Genomic DNA, 22,215 nt, shown 5'->3' on the forward strand with positions numbered 1-22,215 from the left:
CGTCTCTACTAAAATACAAAAATTAGTTGGGTGTGGTGGCACACGCCTGTAGTCCCAGCTGCTCGGGAGCCTGAGGCAGGAGAATCGCTTGAATCCAAGAGGCGGGGGTTGCAGTGAGCCAAGATCGTGCCACTGCACTCCAGCCTGGAAACAGAGCGAGACTCCATATCAAAATATATATATAATATATTTTTAATATAATATATATAAAATATATAAATATATAAAAATATATATAGAGAGAGAGAGAGATCATGTGTTGTAGTTTACAAAGCATTTCCTCCTACATCATCACTTCATTTGATTTCTGTAATAGTTCTGAGATGTAGGGAGACTTGGAGTTATTTTTCTTCCTGTTTTACACATGAAAGTATTTAGCTGTGCTAAGTACTTCCCATTCATTATCTTATTTAATTCTCACACCAAGTACATCAAGTAAGTATCATCTTTATTCCTTATTTCTTAGATGGGGAAAATGGTATGGAAAGTTCACACAACTGTAGCACTAGGTTTACAGGCCTAAGCAGTCTGGCTCCAGAATGCTGCTTTCAGCCATGATGCTGGACCAGCTCTCTACTTCATCTCTCTTCTCCCCTTTGTTGCCCACTTCTCCTTTTTTTCTTGTGCTTGTTAATTCCCTTGCAGAATGACTTCCACCAGCATATCTTTACTGCTGTCTTGAGAATTAACAAGTTGAATGGCTTTTTCTCTTCAATTTCTGTGACTTTTGACACTGCTGACTCCCTGAAATTCTTGACTTTGGAAATTAATTCTCCTTTTTTGCTGGCTATTCCTTTGCTTTTTATACTTTTCTTTGTCTCTGGCCATGTGACAGGTCTGTCATCCTCAAAGAGCTCACCCAGCACCTGATCCTCTCCATGCAGATGGTTGCCAAATTTACATCCCTAGCCCTGACTTTCTTCTAAGCTCTGGACCCAACTTTGCAATAACTCACAGACACAGTGTCAGCCTATTTAGTCAATTCCACAAAGATAGTAGTGTCCAAATTGAAATTCATGGTCTCCACTCATCTTTCACTTCAGATCAATTTGATATTTATTCAACAAATAATTTTGAACTCCTTCTATTTTTCCAGCACTGTTCTAGGTACTGGAGATATAGCAGTGAATAAAATACATAAAATCCTTGCCTTCTTAGGGATAGTATTTGGAGAGTGGGATGAGGGGAGACGGACTGTTAGCAAAATAAGTGAGTTATAGTGTATTAGAAGGTACTATGGAGAAAAAATAAAGCAGAGATGGGGGATGGGGAGCACTGGGGCAGGAGGTTGCAATTTTAAATATGGTGGTTAGGAAAGATTGCAGTGAGAACATGGTATTGGAGCCAGGAATGAGGGAGGCAAGGGAGCGAGCCTTTCAGATATCCAAGGGAATATTGCTCCAGGTGAAATGAACAGTAAGTGCAAAGGCCCTCAGGTGGGAGTTTATTTGGCATGTTCAGTGAACAGCACAGAGGCCAGAATGCGCAAGAGGGAGAGAAAAGGAGATACAATCAGAGAGGAAATAGGGAACTGGATCATATAGGGCCACATAAGCCATTTTAAGTAGCTGAACTGTTCCTGAGTGCTTTAGGAGGCATGGAAATGTTTTGAGCAGGAAAGTGACACGATTTTACAAATATTTAACAAGATCACTGTGGCTGCCATGTTGACAATAGACCAGGGAAGCAAAGTTGAGTAATTAGCAAGGAGACCAGTTAGAAGGCCACTGCAGTAATCTAAGAGAGACAACTCTAGCTTGGACCGGTGTCATGGTGATGGGGGTAGTGGGAAGGAGTTGAATTCTAGATATATTTTGATCGCATCCACAGGATTTGCTGATAGGTAGCATGTGGAATGTGAGAGAGTGGCCAAGAGTGACTCCAAAGTTTTTGGCAAGTGGGCAGGTGAATATATGGATTTGGAGCTCAAGGGAGCAATCCAGCCTAGAGATACAAATTTGGAAGTTGTCACAGTGCAGATGGTACTTAAAATCATGAGACCAGATGAGATCACCAAGGAAATGCAAATAGATAGAAAAGAGAAGACCAAAGCCTAAGCCCTGGGGCCCTCCAATGTTAAAAGGTTGATAGATGAGGCAGAACCAGCAAAGGACAATGAAAAAGAAATAATGAGATATAAAGAGAAACAAGATTAGTAAGTATGCATCATGTGCCAGACACCATGCTCCAGACAAAGGATACAAAGACAAGTAACGACCCTTTCCTCACCATCCTCATGCTCTAATGCAGGAGTCAGGTACTACACCTTGAAATACCATTGTGATCGGTTCAGGGATGGGTGTAAAATGTCAGGGACAGTGAGACCACAACCTTGTTACTTCTGTGAATGATTTACACACACACACACACACACACACACACACACACACACACACACAGAGTCAGCCATACTTGCCTCTTCTGAGTGATTGTTTTTCTTTGTCTTCTTTTGTCTCTAACAGGCAATTGGTTACCAAACCTTGGAGAATCTACCTTTGTAATATTTCTTATATGTGACACCTGTCCATTTTCTCAGCCACCAGTCTAGATGAAGCCATCATTAAAGATCACGTGCAGTGTTGCAGAAGCTCCTAAACATCCTCGTTCCCTCCCTTTAGCCCTCTAATCCTACTTTTTTCATTACTCTTCCTTGCAGTTAACTCTCCTGAGCAAAAGTCTCACCACCTCTAGGATACAGCCCAAGTACCTAAATCCATTTTTGAAGGTGCTCCACAAACCGATAGTACCCTGCGCCCCAGCAGTGTCTTCACTCTTCCCAGTGTTCTCTGTTTCCTGGACACGCCACATCCATGCTTGATATCACACTTTAGCCTATGACGCAGTCTCCCACCTGGAATGCCTGTCTCTATTCCAAAGTGTTCATATCCCATTTCCTTCACAAAGCTTTTCCCCTGCTGTAGCCTGCATGGTTGTCGATGTCTCCGAATTGCTGTATCACTTGGCGTCTCTGACACTCATTTTTATATGTAGGTATATGATGGCATGAGTAGTCACTAAAATACATTCATATTCACTAATTCATTTAGCTTCATTTAAGTGTGCCTCCTCCTTTTAAGGATAAGCAACTTTCAGTGCAAGGCATGATACTATTGTAATAAATAGATTCTAAATGAATAGTAGATGTTAGATTTTTTTAAAGGTGAGTAAATATGTAAAGTATAAAACTGTAATAAAACATTTTGTTGTATACAAGTTCTACCAAGCTCCAGGAATATAGTCATGAAAATAATTCAAATAAAGTATTCATTCTTTTAATAAATATTGTTTTATGTGCCAGCAATGTGCAAGACACTAATTATTCAAAAATAAGTCTTAATTCCAAGCCTCAAGAAACCTATAATCTAATGGGAAAGACACATAAATCCTTATAATATAATCTGACACCTGTAGATGTAGATATATCTATGGGTACACGGAAGAGAAGGCTTCATGGAGGAGGTGATACATGTGGTGATTCTCAGAGGATGAGTAGTTCGATACAGTGGAAATTGAATAGGAGGAGGAACAGCATAGGCACAGGGCACAGCAGTGGAAGTGAGACGCATGGTGTGTGGGGATGGGGAGGCCAGATGATGGAGAGCCATGTATGTCCTGTTAAGGAACTTGAATTTTACCCTGTGGGTGATGCCAGCGATGTCCGTATAGAAAAGCCTTGGAAGGATTTTATGTTTAGAAAGAGCATGATCAGATTTGCATGTTTGAACACTTGGGCAGCCTAAAAGATGGATTTGAGAGGGACCAGAGTTGGATGCAAAGAGACAAGTTATGCGCCATTACAGTAGACCAGGTAAGAGATGCTGAGGGCTTGGATTAAGTGAAGGCAGTAAGAGTTGGATGGGGAAAAGGAGATAAAGTCAAGCATCACTATGGGACAAAATTCACAGGATGCAGTGATACAGTCACTGTGGCAGCCTAGGGGAGGGTGTGGGAAGAGCCAAAGATGGCCCTTACTTCTGACCTGGAAGATTGGGTGAGCAGTGGGCCACCCCCTGCAGCACAGACAGGGGAAGACGGCTTGATTTATGGTGGAAATGATGAGTTCAGTTTGAGCCATATGGAGTTTGAAATGCCTCCGGCATTCCATTCAAAGTAATCCCCTTAAATGGTCATTGAGTGACTCAAATAGTGCTACTGTTCTTGGAACTTTTCAGAGACTTCTCAAAAAACCATGACCAAAGACATTTTATCAGCCACATAAACCAGTCATGCATTTTATAGACATAACTCTCTTTTTGGAAAAAAGAAGAAAAGAGAGAGAGAGAAAGGAAGGGAGGGAAGAAGGGAAGGTCACTGCCTTGGGGTGTACATTAGTATCTATTTTTCATAAAGGAAAAATTTGGTATTTTTCAAATCTAAAGCAGCTCCCTATTCACTAGACTTAAGTCATAATGAATTTTGGCTGTTTCCAAAATCAAACCATCCCTTAATGATGTAATCCTAATTCCCTAGGGCTATGGAGGAGAACATGCCTCTGACCTGAGGAATTCCCAAAAGCACAGTTGCAGAAGTAACAGCAGTGTGTTTGAAACTAAAGTGTAGCCTCCAATGTCACTATTCTCCAATGACTACATGTGGCCAGATGTGTTTGTTCTGATGTGATGATTAAGAAGTCTGTTTATATTTCTCTGTTCCAGAAACTCCTCCAAGAAAAAGGTCTTTTCCTTCCCTCCTGAGAGAGCCACAAGAGTGTGTCTTTATTGTATTATCTCTGTTTGTTTGTTTTGTTTTTTTTTTTTTCCCCAAAAAAACCTGGGACCAAACTAAGTTTTATGATTTGTCTTACAAGACTGACTTGCAGACCCTGGGCCCAAGTCTCTGTTCACACAGCTCTGGGCAGGAAGACAGGAGGCAAAAATATGAGAACTATAAAGACTCTATAGATAAAGTCACTGAATCTACTAGCAAGATAGCCAGTCCTGAAAAGGACTGTGTTGTAACAATATCAAAAGTTCATCCACTCAAAACCAAATTCCCCAGGCAATATGCCACAGTAAACCCAGTGTGTAGGGTGGGAGGGCAAGAACAGTCTGCCACTGCTGGGAATGCTTGCCCTCCAATTCTAAGGAGGAAATCAAAGGCCAGCAGGGACTGGTTACAACCAAAATGAAAAACAAGATTTAGGCAACACAGAAAATAGATGTATTGTGACTGAAGAATTGTCTTAGCCCTTTGCATGGGGGCATGAAACCGACTCCAGTATGGTTATTTCATGAACCCAATGAGCAGATTGGGTCTCTACCCAACTTCTGACCCACTCAAATAACATATACTCCCTTTTGTACAGTAAGAAATGGCATAGAATTACCTGGGCGCTCCTACCCCCAGCTTCAAAAGCATATGTAGCAAAATGAGCTCTCTCTGACTTTCTGCATCAGGTCAGTTCCTTACTTAGTGTTTGCCAACCATGATACACTGCAATTATTCCCAGCAGTTACCAAGGGCATGACAAGAGAAAAGGCTCTTGCAGCTGTGGGCTTACCTCCTCCCCAGGCAGCCAAGCCCTCCCTTCACTTCAGGCTGGGGCTGACTGGCCTAGGAGGTACTATGAGGGGTCAGTAGGAGGCAGTAGTTAGTGTCTCCGTGTCCCCATGTGACAGTAAAGAATGCTGAGATATTAATCAGCACCAGCTTGACAATGCAACTCCCTTTTAGACCACTTGTATAAAACCCTGCAGGATCTTCTGTCACTTCATAGGAGGAAGAACTTTATATCAGACAAGATGACTACTTCTTAGCTGATGAATAAAGCAGTCACATTTCTTTAATTATTAAATTCTAGTGCATTATTACCAAGCACCTTCCCTGGTCCCCAGAGTGAAAATATGAAGAATGCATAATCAGACTCTGCTGACTAGAGTTCTGCCCTTATTTGGGTCCAGTCCAGTTCTCCGTGACTGGTCCTGGAGCTGCTAACTCATTGGACAGCCTGAGTCCTCTCTGCTCTGCTCTCTCCAGCACTGTGTAAGGGCACTTTGGGAGGCAGTATGATTTAGTGGTCAAAATCATGGACTTTGAAGTCAGGCAACTCCCAGCTTCACCTCTTGCCCTCTGTAGGACCTTTTTCATGTACCTTAACATCTTTAAGCCTCCCTCCTGTCATGTGTTAAATGGAAATAAAAATTTATTTATCTTGTGGAGTATTTTGAATATTAACTGAGATGATGTACTTAGCACAATGGTCGGAATAGAGTAACACTCAATAAGTATCAGCAATTATTATTAGCAACAGTCTACAGCAGTGGGGAGAGACACTGGTTCCTCCTTCTGTACAAGGTCAGAGGCAGCCAGGAGTAGGTAGGTGCTAAATGGCAAGTTTGCCAAACTAAACTATGAGGCTTCTAGGCTGAACTGGAAGGCAATGGGAGGGCAGTGCATTAGAGTTTATGCCAACCTGTAGAACAACTTTCACTTTCAGGTGGTTTTCCAGAAGATGACCATTATTTCCTCATGTTATGACTTTCTGTGCCTAAGTGATGAATTGGTTGATGCCTAGGATTTAAACAACCCTCTTTGTTGAGTAGAAATTCTATTACTGTGATTTCGTAAGAAATTAATATAACCTTTAATTTTGCCTCCTTTTGCCCTTCTTTCCACCAGATACTGCCTTCCAAGTACATCGAATTTCAACCATTGTTTCTTCCCAAAAAACAAATCTTACACTCATATTTCCAAGAAAGTGGTTCTTGTAATGGAATTCCTCTAAATTGCTGACTACTATCATTTAACTAGTTGATGTCTCTTTGTGGTCTCACAACTGCCTCTTTGAGCTTCCTGTTCTCAACTGGGTCAGCCATGGTTGTGTTTAACTTGTTTTGGCATGGCTTTGTTATTTTTATTTTGGTTTGTTCTCGTTTAATCCTGAAACAGCACAGCATAGAACTTTTTGACCTGAATTCCCCTGTGAACTTCTCATTTTGCCCAAGTTGACTATGTTAGTAAGCAGTGAGCACCTCTCCAGCTTTTGAAAAATTCATTCAGCCTCTTCTTTTCTTGTGCATGTCTTCTGCTTTGCCAGGTCAAGCTGGGAACTGCCTGACTTGAGGGAAGGGAGAGTAAAAGCCATCAGTGACTCAGATGGGGTGAGCTACCCTTGGTACGGGAACACCACAGAAACTGTGACCCTGGTTGGCCCCACCAACAAGATCTCCAGGTTCTCCGTCAGCATGAATGACAACTTCTACCCCAGTGTGACATGGGCAGTGCCTGTGAGCGACAGCAATGTGCCGCTGCTCACAAGAATCAAGAGAGACCAAAGTTTCACGACCTGGCTGGTGGCCATGAACACTACCACAAAGGAGAAGATCATTCTGCAGACCATCAAGTGGAGGATGAGGGTGGACATTGAGGTGGACCCTCTTCAGCTCTTGGGGCAGCGGGCCCGGCTGGTGGGCAGGACTCAGCAGGAGCAGCCCCGGATCCTGAGCCGGATGGAACCCATCCCCCCTAACGCACTAGTGAAACCCAATGCCAATGATGCCCAGGTCCTCATGTGGAGGCCCAAGCGGGGGCCACCTCTGGTTGTGATCCCTCCTAAGTAGAAGCAGACTGGCCTGATTGTGTGTGGATCACATGCCTCTGAGACATGCAGTGAGGGTGCCAGGGGTGGCAGGAGCCAAACTGAGTTTCTGAGCCAAAGCAGACCTCTTGGTTTGCCAGCCTTTGCAGCCACTTTTGAAGAGTAGGGCTGCTCCTTGGGTGGTAGAACCATAATCCTTAGGAAAAATCCCTTCCTCTTAGGAATAAAAAAATCACTGATTTGACAGACTTGCTGTGATTACCATGCAAGTAGCCATATTTTGGAGCTGACCAGGATGATTCTTTTATCTGAACTATTGACCATTTCTTTCCTGTGAGATGCAGGGGATGGAAACAAAATTAAACAGTGCCTGTGGCAAATGCTCCTTCCCAACCAATAAGAAGTAGGAGTGAAAACATCCACACCAGGTGGTCATAAGGCAGACTCCTGCAGTCTGACTGGAGGGTGCTGGGGAAAAGGGTGGTGAAAGAATGGGTGATGGGGAGAGGAAGAATAAGGTTTTATTACACATTAATACCTCTGCATTTATTACTTGATCATCAGATCGACACACACTGGAATGAATGAACACTTAGAAAACTAGACAAATATTGATATTTGCTCCTTTCTGAGGGAGAAAGCCTCCTTGGAACTGTCCAAGGTGCTGATGTGAACTAACGGAAACACTTCATTAGTTCCATCTACCCACCTCTTTCCAAAAAGATTGCTTATTCGGAGTATTTTTAATCACAGTATTTGGCTTTGTAATTCCTGTATTCTGCAGTAGTTAGGATATTTGGGGCTCTGTCCATGTTTTAGTGAAATCCTAACTGTGATGTTGTTTACAGCTGCTTATTCTGTTCCCATGATTAGCCCTAAATTTATATTTAAAAAATTATAAGCCATGAATCCATGTAAGATTTCAAGAACATTTCAGCAAATAAGAACAGTATTTTCATTCTATTTCTTTTGAGTTTTTGAATGATCTGAACACATAGAATGGACACATGTATGCACAGACACATGCACACATGCACACATGAAGGATGCATATAGCATAATTACTAGCATATTTGCCACCAGTGCCTACATATCTACCTGTAGCCTTTGTATGTACATACACTGTATGTTTATATATATATTTATTTTAGCTCTGTTTCACAGAAGCTCAAACTTGAGCATTTGTGAGAAACTATTTCTTAAGGCTTAACTTTAGAGCCCTTTAAAGAAAATCTAAGCTACTCATATTAAGTAAGCCTGTATTGCTAAGATTTAACCAGTAAAGATGAGAGGCCAGGTTTACTTTAATCAGGCCAATATAAAACTTGTTTTTGAGGGTTTCCAGTCTTTGCAATGAGGATTTTTGCAGTTCTAGCTTGAATCACCCTTCCTCCCCTCCCCCACTCCAAAAAAAGAACTTTTCCCTTTATTCTCAGTAATTCAACCATATATATGGTTGTATATATATTTGCTTGTTCACCACCCCCTCCATGCAAACTAATTATAAAATTTTCACATTGTCATTGTAGATTTAATAAGTAGACACTGCTAACTTAATTTCAGAGGGAGAAAGTTGAAGTTCAAGGCAGTTTTACAATCTCGTGATTGGCTCCAAAGAGCTGTCTTCTACTAGAGTTTGTGGATAGAGAATAAAAAGCAGGAGGGTTTATTACTTTTATTAAAAATTCAATTTAGTGTAATTTATTTCAGATTCTAGTCCCAGGGGATGGTACTTATTTACGTAAGAGTGCTAACAGATCTGCTCCAAATTATGTAGTGTTAACCTCACACCCCAGCCATCAACTATTCTGTTATAGATTAGTTATTGATGGCAAGTTATTTATAACAGCACGTTAATAATACATCAGTGGCTCGCAGAGGACCTGGAGACATTCATTTAGAAATAATTCAGCTGTTACATTTGAAATTCTCTGTCCCTTCCCATGTTTCCTTGTTTTATTGGGAAAGGCAGCCCCCAAGAGCTCCATGGCTAAAACACAAAGCAGCTTATTTTCCATGCTGACACCACAGGCCGCAATCTCTCCCCCAGACTGAATTAGACTCTACCCCTGTGGGATTCTGGGGAGTGGATACTGATCCTAGAATCTAATCCGTGTGGCCCAACTTGACGAAAACCTGATATTTTAAACTCCAAAGTTGTAACAACAGATTAATGAGAATTTACATTACAAAATGCTATGGAAGAGTTATGTTTTCAAATTCCCCTAGTGCATTAAAATACTATATGACTTACACAACTATATTTACAAATAACTTTTTCAGAAGCATATCTGTATTTCTAAAGCAAGGTGTAGCATGTTTAGCTAGACTTGTTTCCCGTGAAAAATCACACTTTTTCAGAGTTTTAAATGAACCCCACAGCAGTTTTCTGGGAAATTGTGTAATGACAAAATGAAAAAAAAATGGGAAAGTGCTTATGAAAGTTAAAAGCATCATATACATTGTGATTATTGTTATTGATACCATTGTGAACTCTACAGTTGTGTCTCTCAGCTCTGAAGTCAGCCTGGCAGAACGCTCTATTGCCCTGTGGCCAATTATTTTCAAGTTACTGTTGTTTTACAAGGAAATGACCCCTTTTCTTCCTGTGATTTGTAGGTCATTATCTTTCAGCTTAGTCAGGATATTGCCAAATGAAAGTCTGTCATACAAGAGAGAATTAACCTTGAAATCTCTGTTGAGGTCACCTCTGCCCTCCCATCCAGTCCTCCTTCCCCTCAAAGTGCCTGGGCCTGACGCCAGATGCCATCAGTTTAAAGGGGCTCATTTAGTGCCTTAAGTTTTAGTTGGGTGGTCTCAGGACTTAGACACACACAACACATGGCTTCTTGGTGGCAAAAGAGTTTTGAATTCCATAGGAAAAAGCATTTCATCAGGTCTTAAGTTTTCTTAATCAAGTCCTTTGAGATCTTTTAGTCCATGATCTCGAAGGAAATTGAGGCCTCATTAAATTAGGTCATCTATTCAGAATCGTATACCTAGCCAGCTGAAGAGCCAAAAGAAGGCCCCATCTCCCAAATTTCATCTGACAACATGGTCACACTTAGCAAGGACCCACAGCCTCTTGTCTGCAACCAAAACATTATCATCATCCCTAATCCATTCACCCACAAATCAATGAGTCTAAAAACTAGAGACAATTGGATGCATCCTTTAAAGAACAAGAGAAAATCCCTGTTACTATTATGTAAAAGAAAATTTGAATGTTGCAGATTCCCTTTATCTGTGACGGCTGTTTTGAGGTTGAACCCTTAATCTGGGCCCTTCACTGCATGCACTTGACATTCCTCGGTCATTGCTGTAGCCCACATACCTAGCCAGAAGAAGAGCCAAGCACATCTGCTGAATCTCATCTCACATGAGATGGGGGCACATGAGAAAGTTGGAGGTTAGTCCCCTACCCACCTCCCATTCCATGGACCTTTGTGCAACTCCCTCTCTCCTCGTGCTGGAATGACATCTCGTAGGTCAGAATCATATGCTAAGCAGCAATTCTGATCAGTAAAATAAAAGAACTATGATTTATAGAGTGTTTTTACAGAAGTCTTCCACATGCATTTTCTCATCCCCAGTCTTATGAGTGTGATACTCTTAAGGAGTTTTATTATCCCCATTTTCAGATAATAAATTGAGACCAAAGAGGTTAAGTGACATATCCATGAGTACACAAACAAAATGTCAGGAGCCAGGATTCAAATGGGGCCTTTTGGCTCCAACTTCCATGCCCTTCCATTATCCTTTTCTGCTTCTCCTGTTCATCCCTGCCTAGAGGGCACAAAAGAAAAGGAAGGAAAGGAGAAAGCTGGTCACTTTCATCTATACAGTCATGTAGTCTCTCCCAATCTATTAAATGGATATGCTAAACATATGAGAACAAACACTGCTTTCTTATGTAAAGAAACCCTTTGGGAGGTTATCCCAGAAAATAATGCCTGACAGGGGCTGCAGTGTGGGTGAGCTAGCTGTCACTCAGCAGCTCTTAGCAGAGTACTGGTAATTGGAGTAGGAAATCTGCTCTCCTGGTCTCAGAATCCCTTAAGCACCACAAGGCCAAAAAGGGGAAGGAAAGCATGCATCCTGCAACTAGGTCCCAGCTGAACAAGGCCCTGCCACCCGCCGTCCCTCAACATGGCAGGAGCAGCCTTTGGGGTGTGAGCAGTGGAAACAATGGCTTTCCAAGCCCTGGTTGGCACATTGAACATGCTTGTTAGAACTGAGGGCACAATTAAACATTGCAAGAGCCAGCTCCCAACTGAGTTGCAAGGAAAGATGTAAACACACACACAGACCCACCACACTCACATACTCTTCAAACTGAAAAGAAAATTAATCAAAAACCCAATGAATGCCTGAACTCTATAATTAAGCCTAAATGATCTTTAGATAGAAAGGGAGCTGAGTGAGCAAGCTCTGTGCACACAGATATTTTTACCCCAGAGTCTTACTGCCATTAATTTCTTTTGAGATCTTGAGTACATCTGGTTCCAGTTTCCCTGGTAGGACATCTGCCTATGGAAGACCATCAGAAGAGTTGCCAGTTCAGTGGCCAGAGGACAGTCAAGGTTATTTGGTCATTCCAAACACTTTCACAGGAAGGCATCTGGGGAGATGGAGCGTCATCCCCATCCCCCACCCAGGTCAGCGGTGCACCTGCCCATGACAGAGCCCATCACCAACCTTAGGGTCCTAAAATTCCCTTTATGTATAAGTGCTTTATGGTTTTTTATAAAGAGTTTTTCATTCCTTTGTGTAGAATGAAAGGCATCTCTGTTCTAGATGGAAAGTCAGTATTGGCCTGATCTGTCATTGTTATTAATAGTAACAACACTCCCATCTGATTAGTATGTTACAGTTTACATAGTACAGCACAAATATTTTGCCATTTTATCCTCAACAATCCTGTAATATTTTGGCATTATGTCACCACTTTATAATGAAAAATTTGAAGCAGAAAGCTCAAGTGACTTGTCCAAGGTCACACTAATTTAGTGGTGCCCTAAGAACTTGAGCCCTCTACACACAGATATTTTTACCCCAGACCTTTACTCCATTCTCACAGAATATTCTCTCCCTGGTTAAATGCAGGCACCCTCCTCCGCTTGTCCAGCCACTACTGTTCCTCAGGCAGGGCTGACTAGGAAAGAGTTCCCTAATTGATCTCTTGTAATTTAACCAGACAGAATAAGCTCTACTGAGGAGTCAGGGTTCAGGTGGCCCAGGCTGTGCCTTCAAGTGGTTTCTCTCCTATCCCACATTAGAAGGGAGGCCTACTTGGGTGCTCTGAGGTGCTCTGAGGTAGGAGGCCAGAACCTGGGACATCAGCATGACTTGAGATCTTGGAGGTCCTGCTGGTAGCTGAACTTGAACAAATCATTTAACTTTTCTGAGCCTTGGCTTCCTTCTCTGTTAACTGAGATATTAATACAGCCCACCCAACATCACAATCAGAAAGACAAAGTGGGACAATGTCTGAAAATACTCCAAATTGCCTAATGTGCTGCCTCATGTAAGATACTAAGACTTGAGTAGAATCACAGGGCCTGAAACTGATGGCAGGCCCTCTGGCCTCATCTACTTGGAAGCCCAAAACCATCTCAGGAGAACCCGCTCTTCCTGCCAAGTGAGGCCTGGACCCTGCGGAGAGTGGGCCCCGTTTCCCCCAGCCACCTTGCTTGTTCAGGGAGGCCTGAACCCTGGTGGTCAAGGAAAGAAAGATTTTTGCATATCACTCCGGGAAGCAGCTCTAGAAAGAATGTGTAGCTGGAACTCCAAGAGGCCTTTTGGAAAGGAAAGGAGGCTGGAATGTCAAATCTAGGCCAGACTTGAAATCCCAGCCCAATTTGCATAGTTTAAACCTAGAGAAGCCAGCCAGGAACAGCTGCATTCTTCCGGTTATGGGCTCAGACAAGAGATAGAGGAAAATATATGTATATATTCAAAGTTTTATGTGGGTCTCTACACAGTTTTTGATGTCCCAGATCTTGGCTGGGCCCCCACAGTTTAACGGTGTTATTTCACATTTGGCCATGTGGGTGCAAATAAAATGAAGAAATACTTCTTTGTATCCTATAGCCCCCAGGCTGTCTCACCACACTGGAGGCATATATGATGATGACCTCTGTCTCTGCACCTGCCCAAGGCAGCCCCATTCCCCATGGCCCCACATGGACCAGCCACACTGCCTCAGGGCTGCTTCCCAAGGGCTCCCTGTCCTAATACCCCAAACTGTGCCTCTCCCAGCTGGGCCTAGGAATGGCCCCCAAGAGAACCTAACCAACTCTTCTTCCCAGGACAAATGTGAAGCCAGGCCTCTGGGCAGCAGGCCATGTGGCCAAGCATAGGAGCCCCTCCTCTGCCTCCAGGCCCACATTTGTCCTTGGCTAACCCAGAAAATAGGTTGATCTTCAAAACAGCTGAGTGCTGGGTCAGAAATGCCCGGGAGAAGGGAAAACATTAGAATTACAGCAATGATGGGAGAGGCCAGAGACACAGAGCACAACCCAGTGCCACACGGACCTCACTGGGGACTGTGAGAAATACAGCCAGTGCCATGAAGTATTTGGATAGTGAGATCGCTGAGCCTAGGGCTGTTCTCAGGCTGGCTGAGGGCCAGTATTACTAGGAACAGAGAGGAAATATAAAGGAGGAGAGATTGTTTGCTTCATGCCAGTCCTGGGACTGGGTGAGCCAAGCAGGCACTAGGATCCAGGATATTTTTATTTTATTATTATTTTTTCACAGAGCTGGAGTCTTGCTATATTGCCCAGGCTGGTCTCATAAGATCCTGTATTTAAGAAGGCACTCTCAGGCCGTGCCCAGGCCTGAGAGTAAGACCCTTCCTAAATACTGGGTCCTGCACTCACCTGCCCCTGTGCAAGCAAGCCTCATTCAGTGTTTACCCTAGGCACCTGGCTTACCTCCCCCAGTCCCAGCCCTGCTTCATGCCCACCTCCAACTCACTGCTCTCTTCACAAGAAGATCGAGCAGGAAGGATGTTGTGGGATCCCTCTGAATACTTGTTCTGTCAACAAGTCTGTAGTGAGTGTCTCCTATGTGTCAGGCTAAACAGAGTCCTGTCCTCAGGGAGACAATGCCAACAGGAAGCTTTGGGAGCCACTTATTTTCCCCCTTGGGCTCACCCATCAGAGGGGAGCCCAGAACCTACAGAAATGCCTGCTTAGTTCTCTCTATCCAGTGCATCAGCCAGTGTGCTTGTGAGGAGATGTTGCCTTCCTGGCCCAGGGGCTCCATGAGGATGGGTGAGGTTGACAGGGCAGGACTTCTGTCGAGCACTTAGAGCTCTTCCAAGGAAAGGCCCTGGGAAAAACCTACAGCCACGTCAGTACGTGCACAGACACTGGGGATGAAAGAAACAGCTGGTTATCTCTCCATCTGCTCTTGTCCCTTCACCCCACCCTTCAAACCAATTAGAATATTCCACACAGACATGATCCAATGAAATGTTAATTGGAAAAATAACAGGAAAGATAATACATGCACTTCAGGCTGAGAACTATTTCATTAAACTGGGCTTTGAAAGCAAGACAGCCAATTAAATTATTTCCCACTTCACTCCCTCACGTACCAGAAACTATGGAAAGCTATTACTTCTAATTAATTAGGAAAGAAAGAAAGACTCTGCACATGCATATCAGATGAGCAGGGACTGAGAGGCTGCCCCACCCACCTCTTTGAGAAGGCACACGCACACGCATCAGGGAACTAAAGACTCATCTGTCTCACCTAAAAAATTTCCTAAGTCTTCTGAAATAGCAAGAAAGCATCTGTTCCCAGGAGCCACTCACAAAATCAAACAAAGGAAAACGGCTTCTTCAGGCACGTTCATCAGAAGGGAAATAGGGCATTTATTGTGAAAGAATAAGCAGCTTTAAACTCAGTTGGATTCCAAAGCTTCTGCAGCTTGACCTGATCCTGTCTTTTTCTCTTCAGTAGAATTAGATCTCTCCAAGCCCGCTCTCTGTATCAAACACAGTGTTCATTGGCACAGGGTGGTGTCAGGGACCAGGAGACCTGAGACCCCGAGGCCTGATTTTGGCTTGATGGTGGTCTGATGCAGGCCATCTTTGGGATCTTCGCTTTTCCGTCTGTGAAATGGGAAGAAGGCCAATCTCAGTGCCATATTCACCCTCAAAGTTTTTAGGCTTGTGAGAGCACATTTGACAGAGAGCCCTGAGCCTCTGTGCCTTGCCTTAGAGAAAACTGATAGAATCCAAACATGCATTTAAAATATTTTCTGCAGAAAAATTATCCTAACCCAGAGACACCCTTATTGTATAATAAGTATAACCGAAATAATATAGTGAAATAATGATGACATAAAGCAGTCATTGTGGTGATGTGACTGGCACACAGGCATCTCTCCAGTATGGTTCAGGAGAAATAGGCAGACTCAGGGTGTCTCAAGGCCTCTGCACACGTGCAGCCACATTGTGCCCTACTCATTCCCCTCTGTTCCTGTTGTGTCTGTCATTCTGTGTCACACAAGGTATTGAGAGCTGTCAAAGCCTAGCACAGTCAGTGCCTCTGACCAATTCTAACCAATCTCATTGCAGGAAGGGGAAGTGGCACCAAAGAGCATGGCAGCTGTTCCACAGCACAGGGAATACAGAGGAAAACTTTCTAGAATGGCTTCTAGGCTGTTAAGTCCCCAATTATATATGCAATGGCGTTGTCTACTGACTTCAAACAATTGGAACAAGTTTTTTTTAACCATCTATGTAAGAATTTGAAATTTGGTTTTTTTCTAAAATTGAAACCATGCATACAATCTGAAAAGGCAACATGTTAATTAATTTATAATCATAAAAAATTGTCTCATTATAGCAGTACATCCCTGTAAGCAAACCGAGCATGTCAAAAATTCAAAGATACCAAACAGAAGAATGATCAAGAAAAAAAAGAGAAGGATGCCTGATGCTTGGCTTTACGCTAGAGCAACTCTCTTCATATATTCAAGACTGCTTTTTTCTAATTTTAAAACTTTAGTTCACCCACTTTGTTATGACCACAACTATTACATGACAACTTCGGGTCGAATAACTGAATAACTTCAGTTTTCTCTAATGTTGCATATTCAAGAAGTAAGTTTTATCTCTTACTTATCTCTTTACCAGTGATTTGGACTCTGGAATAAAACTAAGTTTAGCTCAGTCATGGTGTGACCCCCTTGCACAGGAATATTGGGTAAGCTACAGCTCTGGTCACTCAGTGATTCTTGCAAGTCCCTTTGTGCTTTGGATGCTAAAAAACAATGCCATGGGGGATCTCAACTTCCCCCCCATTTCCGTGGATTGCTTAGCAGTGCCTTGCTAACAGGTTATACATATAAATGACCTGTAATCCTTTAATATTATTTTATTTTTAATCTTTTTAAAATAACCATATGAAAGTTATAGATTCTCTTTATAGAGAAGTGCATATGAAAATAAATAACAAAAGTGTTGCATAAAATTTCAGGGTCATCTCCCCTTGAAATCTATTAATGGAGCCCAGATCATGACCATCTGCTTTTAGGGAATTAATTTGATCACTGTCTTAACGCCCACTTTATTTACATGTTTCCGTGTCCACATACAGGTCTCCTAGTAGGACAAGGAAAGCCCAGCAAGCACAACCACATGGCAGAGACTGAGAAGGAGGAAGTGAGCAATGGCTGGCGGCTCCAGAAGCTGAATCCCTGGACAGCTGATTTCCCATTAAAACGTGTACCATCCTGCCTACCTCCTCGCCTTCCTCCCATCCCATGACCAGTCCCTCCTACCCACCCTCCACGAGCCATGCGGCACTTGCCCTGGGCTGACGGGGCTGCCTGCTTGGCCCATGGGGAGCTGTGTTGAAGTGGGAGTTGTGCCTGCTGTATCTTTTTGTGTGTGGAAAGATGGGGTTCATTCAGATCCCAAGTCCTTTCACCAACCCTCAAAGCGAAGCCTCTCGGAGATGAAAAGCTGGTCAGCCTGGGACTTTAAATACCTAACGTGGCCCAGCCTTGGTTCCCAAACCCTGCCTTCCCTCCTTTTGCTTTTGGGTGGGAAACGGGGGATTTGTATCTCCCTTCCTCCTCCCTCTCCATGTGGGTGACCTCTCTAGGTTTCTCTAAGTTCTCTGACCCTCGGAGAGCCAGGGCCAAGGCAGTCATCTTGTTCCCCCTTCCACGGCCAGGCTAGGTGCCTTCAGGTGACCAGGGGCAGAGTGTAAGTCACCAGGATCAGTGGGGTGAGGGGAAAACCACCTTAAGAGGGCAAAACTGGTGTGCATTGGTTTATTTATTGGTTTATTTATTGGCTTGCTTACTAATGTATTTATTTATATTTATTATACAACACAAAATCCATTTCCATTTTTTAAACATCAGCCCCAGAATTTGTCTTCCTGGGCCCATAGAGCACAGTGAATTATTTCTCTTTGAAGCTTCAGAATAGAGAGGGAAATTTTTCTCCCTACGCCCAAACACCTCCACCTCAGCCACGTTTTCAACCAGACATGGGATTAGAAATCACCAGCTAACAAGGCTGTAAAGTCACACAAATCAGCAGAGGCTTGACTGTCCAGACAGCTCTCAGAATCCGGCCTCCACCCCAACCACCTTGCACCAATCCTCTCATTCTCCTTTACTCGGGTGGGGATTGACCAGCCACCTTCAGCCTAACAGTGCAGAACAAAACTTCTCATTCTGCTTTGATGTAGTGTTCTAACATCAGATGCACATTAGCATCATCTAAGGGCTTAAAAAATATCCAGGCCTGGTCCCCTGCCCAAACCAATTACAGCATGGAAGGGTAGATCCTGGGCATTGGAGTTTTATAAGTTACCCAGATGACTCTAATGTGAAAATAGGGTTGGAAAGTTCTAGTATCACCTCTCCCTTGCCCCTCCCCACCCAGATTCTTTCTTCTTTACTTCCCAGGCTTTTTCTGGAGTCCTATTCCCGTTCCTCCAACCCCTTCTCCTCACTGAACCTTCCCCCCATCAGCGCAGCCAACGATAGCAGATCCCTGGAGAGGGGCAGGTCCCATGAGTGGTACTCTGAGGCTGGTTCCTGCATCTAGCCTGGGGGCTGCTCCCAAACAGTTTCCAGCTTTTCTAGGAGCAGAAACCTATCCCCTGCAAGATTCTTTGTTCACCGGCACCTTCTCCAGGTTCCCAAACTCCAAAAGTTTAAAGGGCACTTTGGCGACATTTCTGTCTCCAAGCCCCAATCTTGGTGGTGTGGCCCATGTAAGTCTTAAAACCCAAGCCTTGGCCATTTCTGCAGAGCCAACTGAGTTGAATGAGGGTCTACTGTTAACAGAGAAAGGGGTCACAGTGCTCCCCCAGCAAGTCCATTTTCCAGCAACCAACCTTCTCAGCTGTCTAGGATTTGGATGCACAACGCAGCAGCCACTGTGCATTCAAGTCCTAGATGGCTGAGAAGAGGCATCTCATCCTTCACATCTACAAGATCTCCACTGCTGAGTATGAGTAAATGTGTGTGTGTGTGTATACACGTACGTGTGCACACACTATCTGCATATAAACCATCTAGATATATAGAGATGCCAGACTTCACTTTACATGTGATTACATTTTACATGAAAACAATTGAGGGCTTCCGTTGTCTTTCACTTGATGGAGTTTCACTGTACTATGTTCATGACGGGCCCCAGTGAATTCCATTTCAGGTATATACACAGAATGTGTAATATATACAAACTGTTAGACACACTACACACACATAGAAAGCCTAGGGAAACCTGTGATGTGGGTAAGTTCATTTCGCCATCCCATCTCCTCCACCTAAGTAATTTCCTGGGGCAAGCATGGTTTCACACGCTCCCCTCAGCTGCCCAGCCATTCCCTATCCAGCATCCCATACCACCAAGCCGCCTTTCCCCATCAGTCCAAATGTCCCTGCCCTCTGTCCCATCTCTCAGGGTCCTACTCTCTGATAGGTGACAGTTCAGTCAGTGGGTGCTAAAGAGTCGAGTGTTACCCTTCCCAGGTGACATTTATGTTTTAATAGGGGCTACAGATAATGCCTTAATCAGAAAGAGTGGCTGTAATGGTGGGAATTTCAGGCACAGAAGTGGGCCAGTAAGGGAGATTCTTTTATATCAGGAGGGCATTTTAGAGCCCCCAAGTCATACCTGTCTGTAAGTGCAGCCCTTCGTAAGTGCATGAGCACAAGCAAGCACACTATCTACGTTATACCCTCCATAATTTTGAGATACCTTCCTTGCATTGGCCCTATCTTTAAAAATGAAAAAAAAAAAAAAAAAAAAAAAAAAAAAAAAACAGGGAACTAGCTAAATTAATTTAGATCTCACTGGGAAACGTAGCCTATTTTTTCACCGGCTGCCAGCCATCTGGCCCACCCCACCCTGTTCAATTTCCCTTCTGCTCTTTCTCTTTTCAGCTACGACCGACTGTATCAGTTAATTTACTTCTACGTGTCCTCCCTGCTCTCTCCTTACCCTGCTCCCCTACACTATGTATTTCCTTCCTTTACCGTTTCCTCCTTGGAACTGTGCTGTGTTTCGTTGTCCTAGAGGACAGAAGAGCAGGTTAAGGCATGAGCATGTGTGTATCACTTTGAAGAAAGAGAAACCAGGTATTCTGCTACAGTTTGGAGAAAAACCCAGCGAAGGAAGAGATGAAAGCTGGCTCTGCAGAGTGCCTTAAAAATGACTTTAATTAGGAAATTCTGAGTTGTCGGTCTTCAGATGTTACATAAACTCAAACAGATGTTGCATTTCACTTCTCTGGGATTAAAAAAAAGTTAAATACAGTGTGTATTCAACAACAACAACAAAATATGTTTTCTCTTTAATTTGGTCCTCAAAGATGCAGTGCCTGGTTTTCTACAAAACCTGGGGATGGCCCCAGGAACAAGAAAGCTCTGGAACATACAGAGGGCAGATGCAGGAATCCTGCCCAGCTAGGAAAGCTCTGGCAGGCTAAGGCACAATTCTGCCACTAAATTTGGTCCAAAAGACAATTCTAAGATGAGGAAAAGCATGGACAACTGTAAGGGAAAGAAAGGGATCCTCGCCTTTCTCCCTAATGACACGCTTTGGGCTTAGTCTTTTGGGGCTGCTATAACCAAATATCGTAAGTTGGGTGGCCTATAAACAACAGAAAGGTATTTCTCACTGTTCTGGAAGCTGGGAAGTCCATGATCAAGACTCTGGCAGATTCGATGACTGGTGAAGCCCTGCTTTCTGGTTCATACTTGGCACCTTCCAGCTGTGCCCTCACATGGTACAAAGGACAAATGAGCTTCCTTGTGCCTCTCTTACAAGAGCTCTGTCCTCATGACCTCATCACCTCCCAAAAGCCTCCAAAGCCCCCCCCCCCCAAATACTATCACCACGGAGGTTAGGATTTCAAATTACAAATTTGTGGGGGATACAGATATTGGAACATAGCACTCTTTTCATCTATGATTCAGTGCTGTGAAATTGGGAGAAAGAGAACATTCTAGAACCAGAGGATAAAGTTTGCCCATCCATCTCTTTCCTACTACCATTTCTTCGTGGAACACCCGTGACCAGATTCTGCTTTGCTGTTGCTAAATTATTTTACTTTAGCTTAATGTTTGCCACCTAGGATCTGATCAAAACAGGTCATCTTAAAGTCTGAGTTCCTGAAGGCAGTTAGGTTTCTGGAATGTTGCCTTCTCTCCGTGAGTGTTGGCATCTGTAAATGGTCAGACTTATCCAGGCAAGAGTGTGAACTGCATGGTTGGAAGACAGGTCTTGAGGTGTACTTGGATTCTGAAAACTGTGGAGGTTGACAGGACTGAAGACCCAGCCTATCAGAGCCCTCCTCCTGTCCCTCCCCACCACCTGCACTCTTGACCTTTCCACAAGATATATGACCCTTCTGTGGGGTCGACAGTTTTAAGAGGGCTGAGAGTCACTAATTCACATTCATTCATTCATATTCTCTCTCTCCCCGCTCCCCGCCACCTGCCCCCCCCCCCACACACACCAGTCAAAAGAAGGAGAGCAAGGAGACCCAGATATTGAAATAAAAAGTGATAAATAGTGGTTATCACTCCTGGAAAAAAAGATTTAAGAAAAGAGCCTCTGTCATGCATGTCATGGGTGAGGGAGTGTTTTTAAATATACGTATGTCCAACCTAACCTAAGATAACCCTCTACCCTCACCAGGTCACCTGAGCAGCACGTGCTCAACTCTGGAGCAAGCAGCTTTGCAGATACATTTTAGAAAAGGGATTCCTGCATCTTCTCTATCAGAATGCATGATCTCTGGAAAGAACAATTGGCACTTTTTTCTTAGTTCATTCATTTCAAGAAATAAATAAGGAACTGGAAATTGCTGAACACACTGCAGTATGTATGTGTGTATATATACAGCACAAACGTATGAGTGAGGGTTGGTAGAATATAGTGACAGTTGAGGCAAACTGAAAATACAAGTGGTATTTCTTTCTCACTTAAAAAAAAACTGTAAGTTCCATGTTAACTTGGAAAAGGGAACAGGGATGTGTTTGATTTTTTGAAAACCAAATTGTCATATATTTAAACAAGTCACTTGGGGGAGCAAAGACAATATTCAAACAAAACTATATATTTATTGTTACCTACATGAAGAAATGGTATAGCCTGCCATGTTACATTATGGTCACATTTCTT

The 22,215-nt window shown here is 43.4% G+C and overlaps 1 protein-coding gene across 3 annotated transcripts in view; it reads left to right on the forward strand.

Annotated features, from left to right (window-relative positions):
- Positions 1–20,363, forward strand: part of FAM78B (family with sequence similarity 78 member B) — a 104,029-nt gene extending 83,666 nt beyond the window's left edge. For 2 of the 3 annotated variants that reach the window (XM_050768727.1, XM_050768738.1), the window contains exon 2: positions 7,037–7,781. In XM_050768727.1, coding sequence (XP_050624684.1) covers positions 7,037–7,559 — 523 coding nt within the window. In that variant the 3' untranslated portion in view covers positions 7,560–7,781. Of the gene's footprint in view, positions 1–7,036; positions 7,782–17,155 lie in introns of those variants that run through there. The other variant, XM_050768746.1, reaches the window with a different exon arrangement.
- The last annotated feature ends 1,852 nt before the right edge of the window (positions 20,364–22,215 follow it).

This window comes from Macaca thibetana, chromosome 1 (assembly GCF_024542745.1).
Source record: "Macaca thibetana thibetana isolate TM-01 chromosome 1, ASM2454274v1, whole genome shotgun sequence".
Lineage (NCBI taxonomy): Eukaryota > Metazoa > Chordata > Mammalia > Primates > Cercopithecidae > Macaca > Macaca thibetana.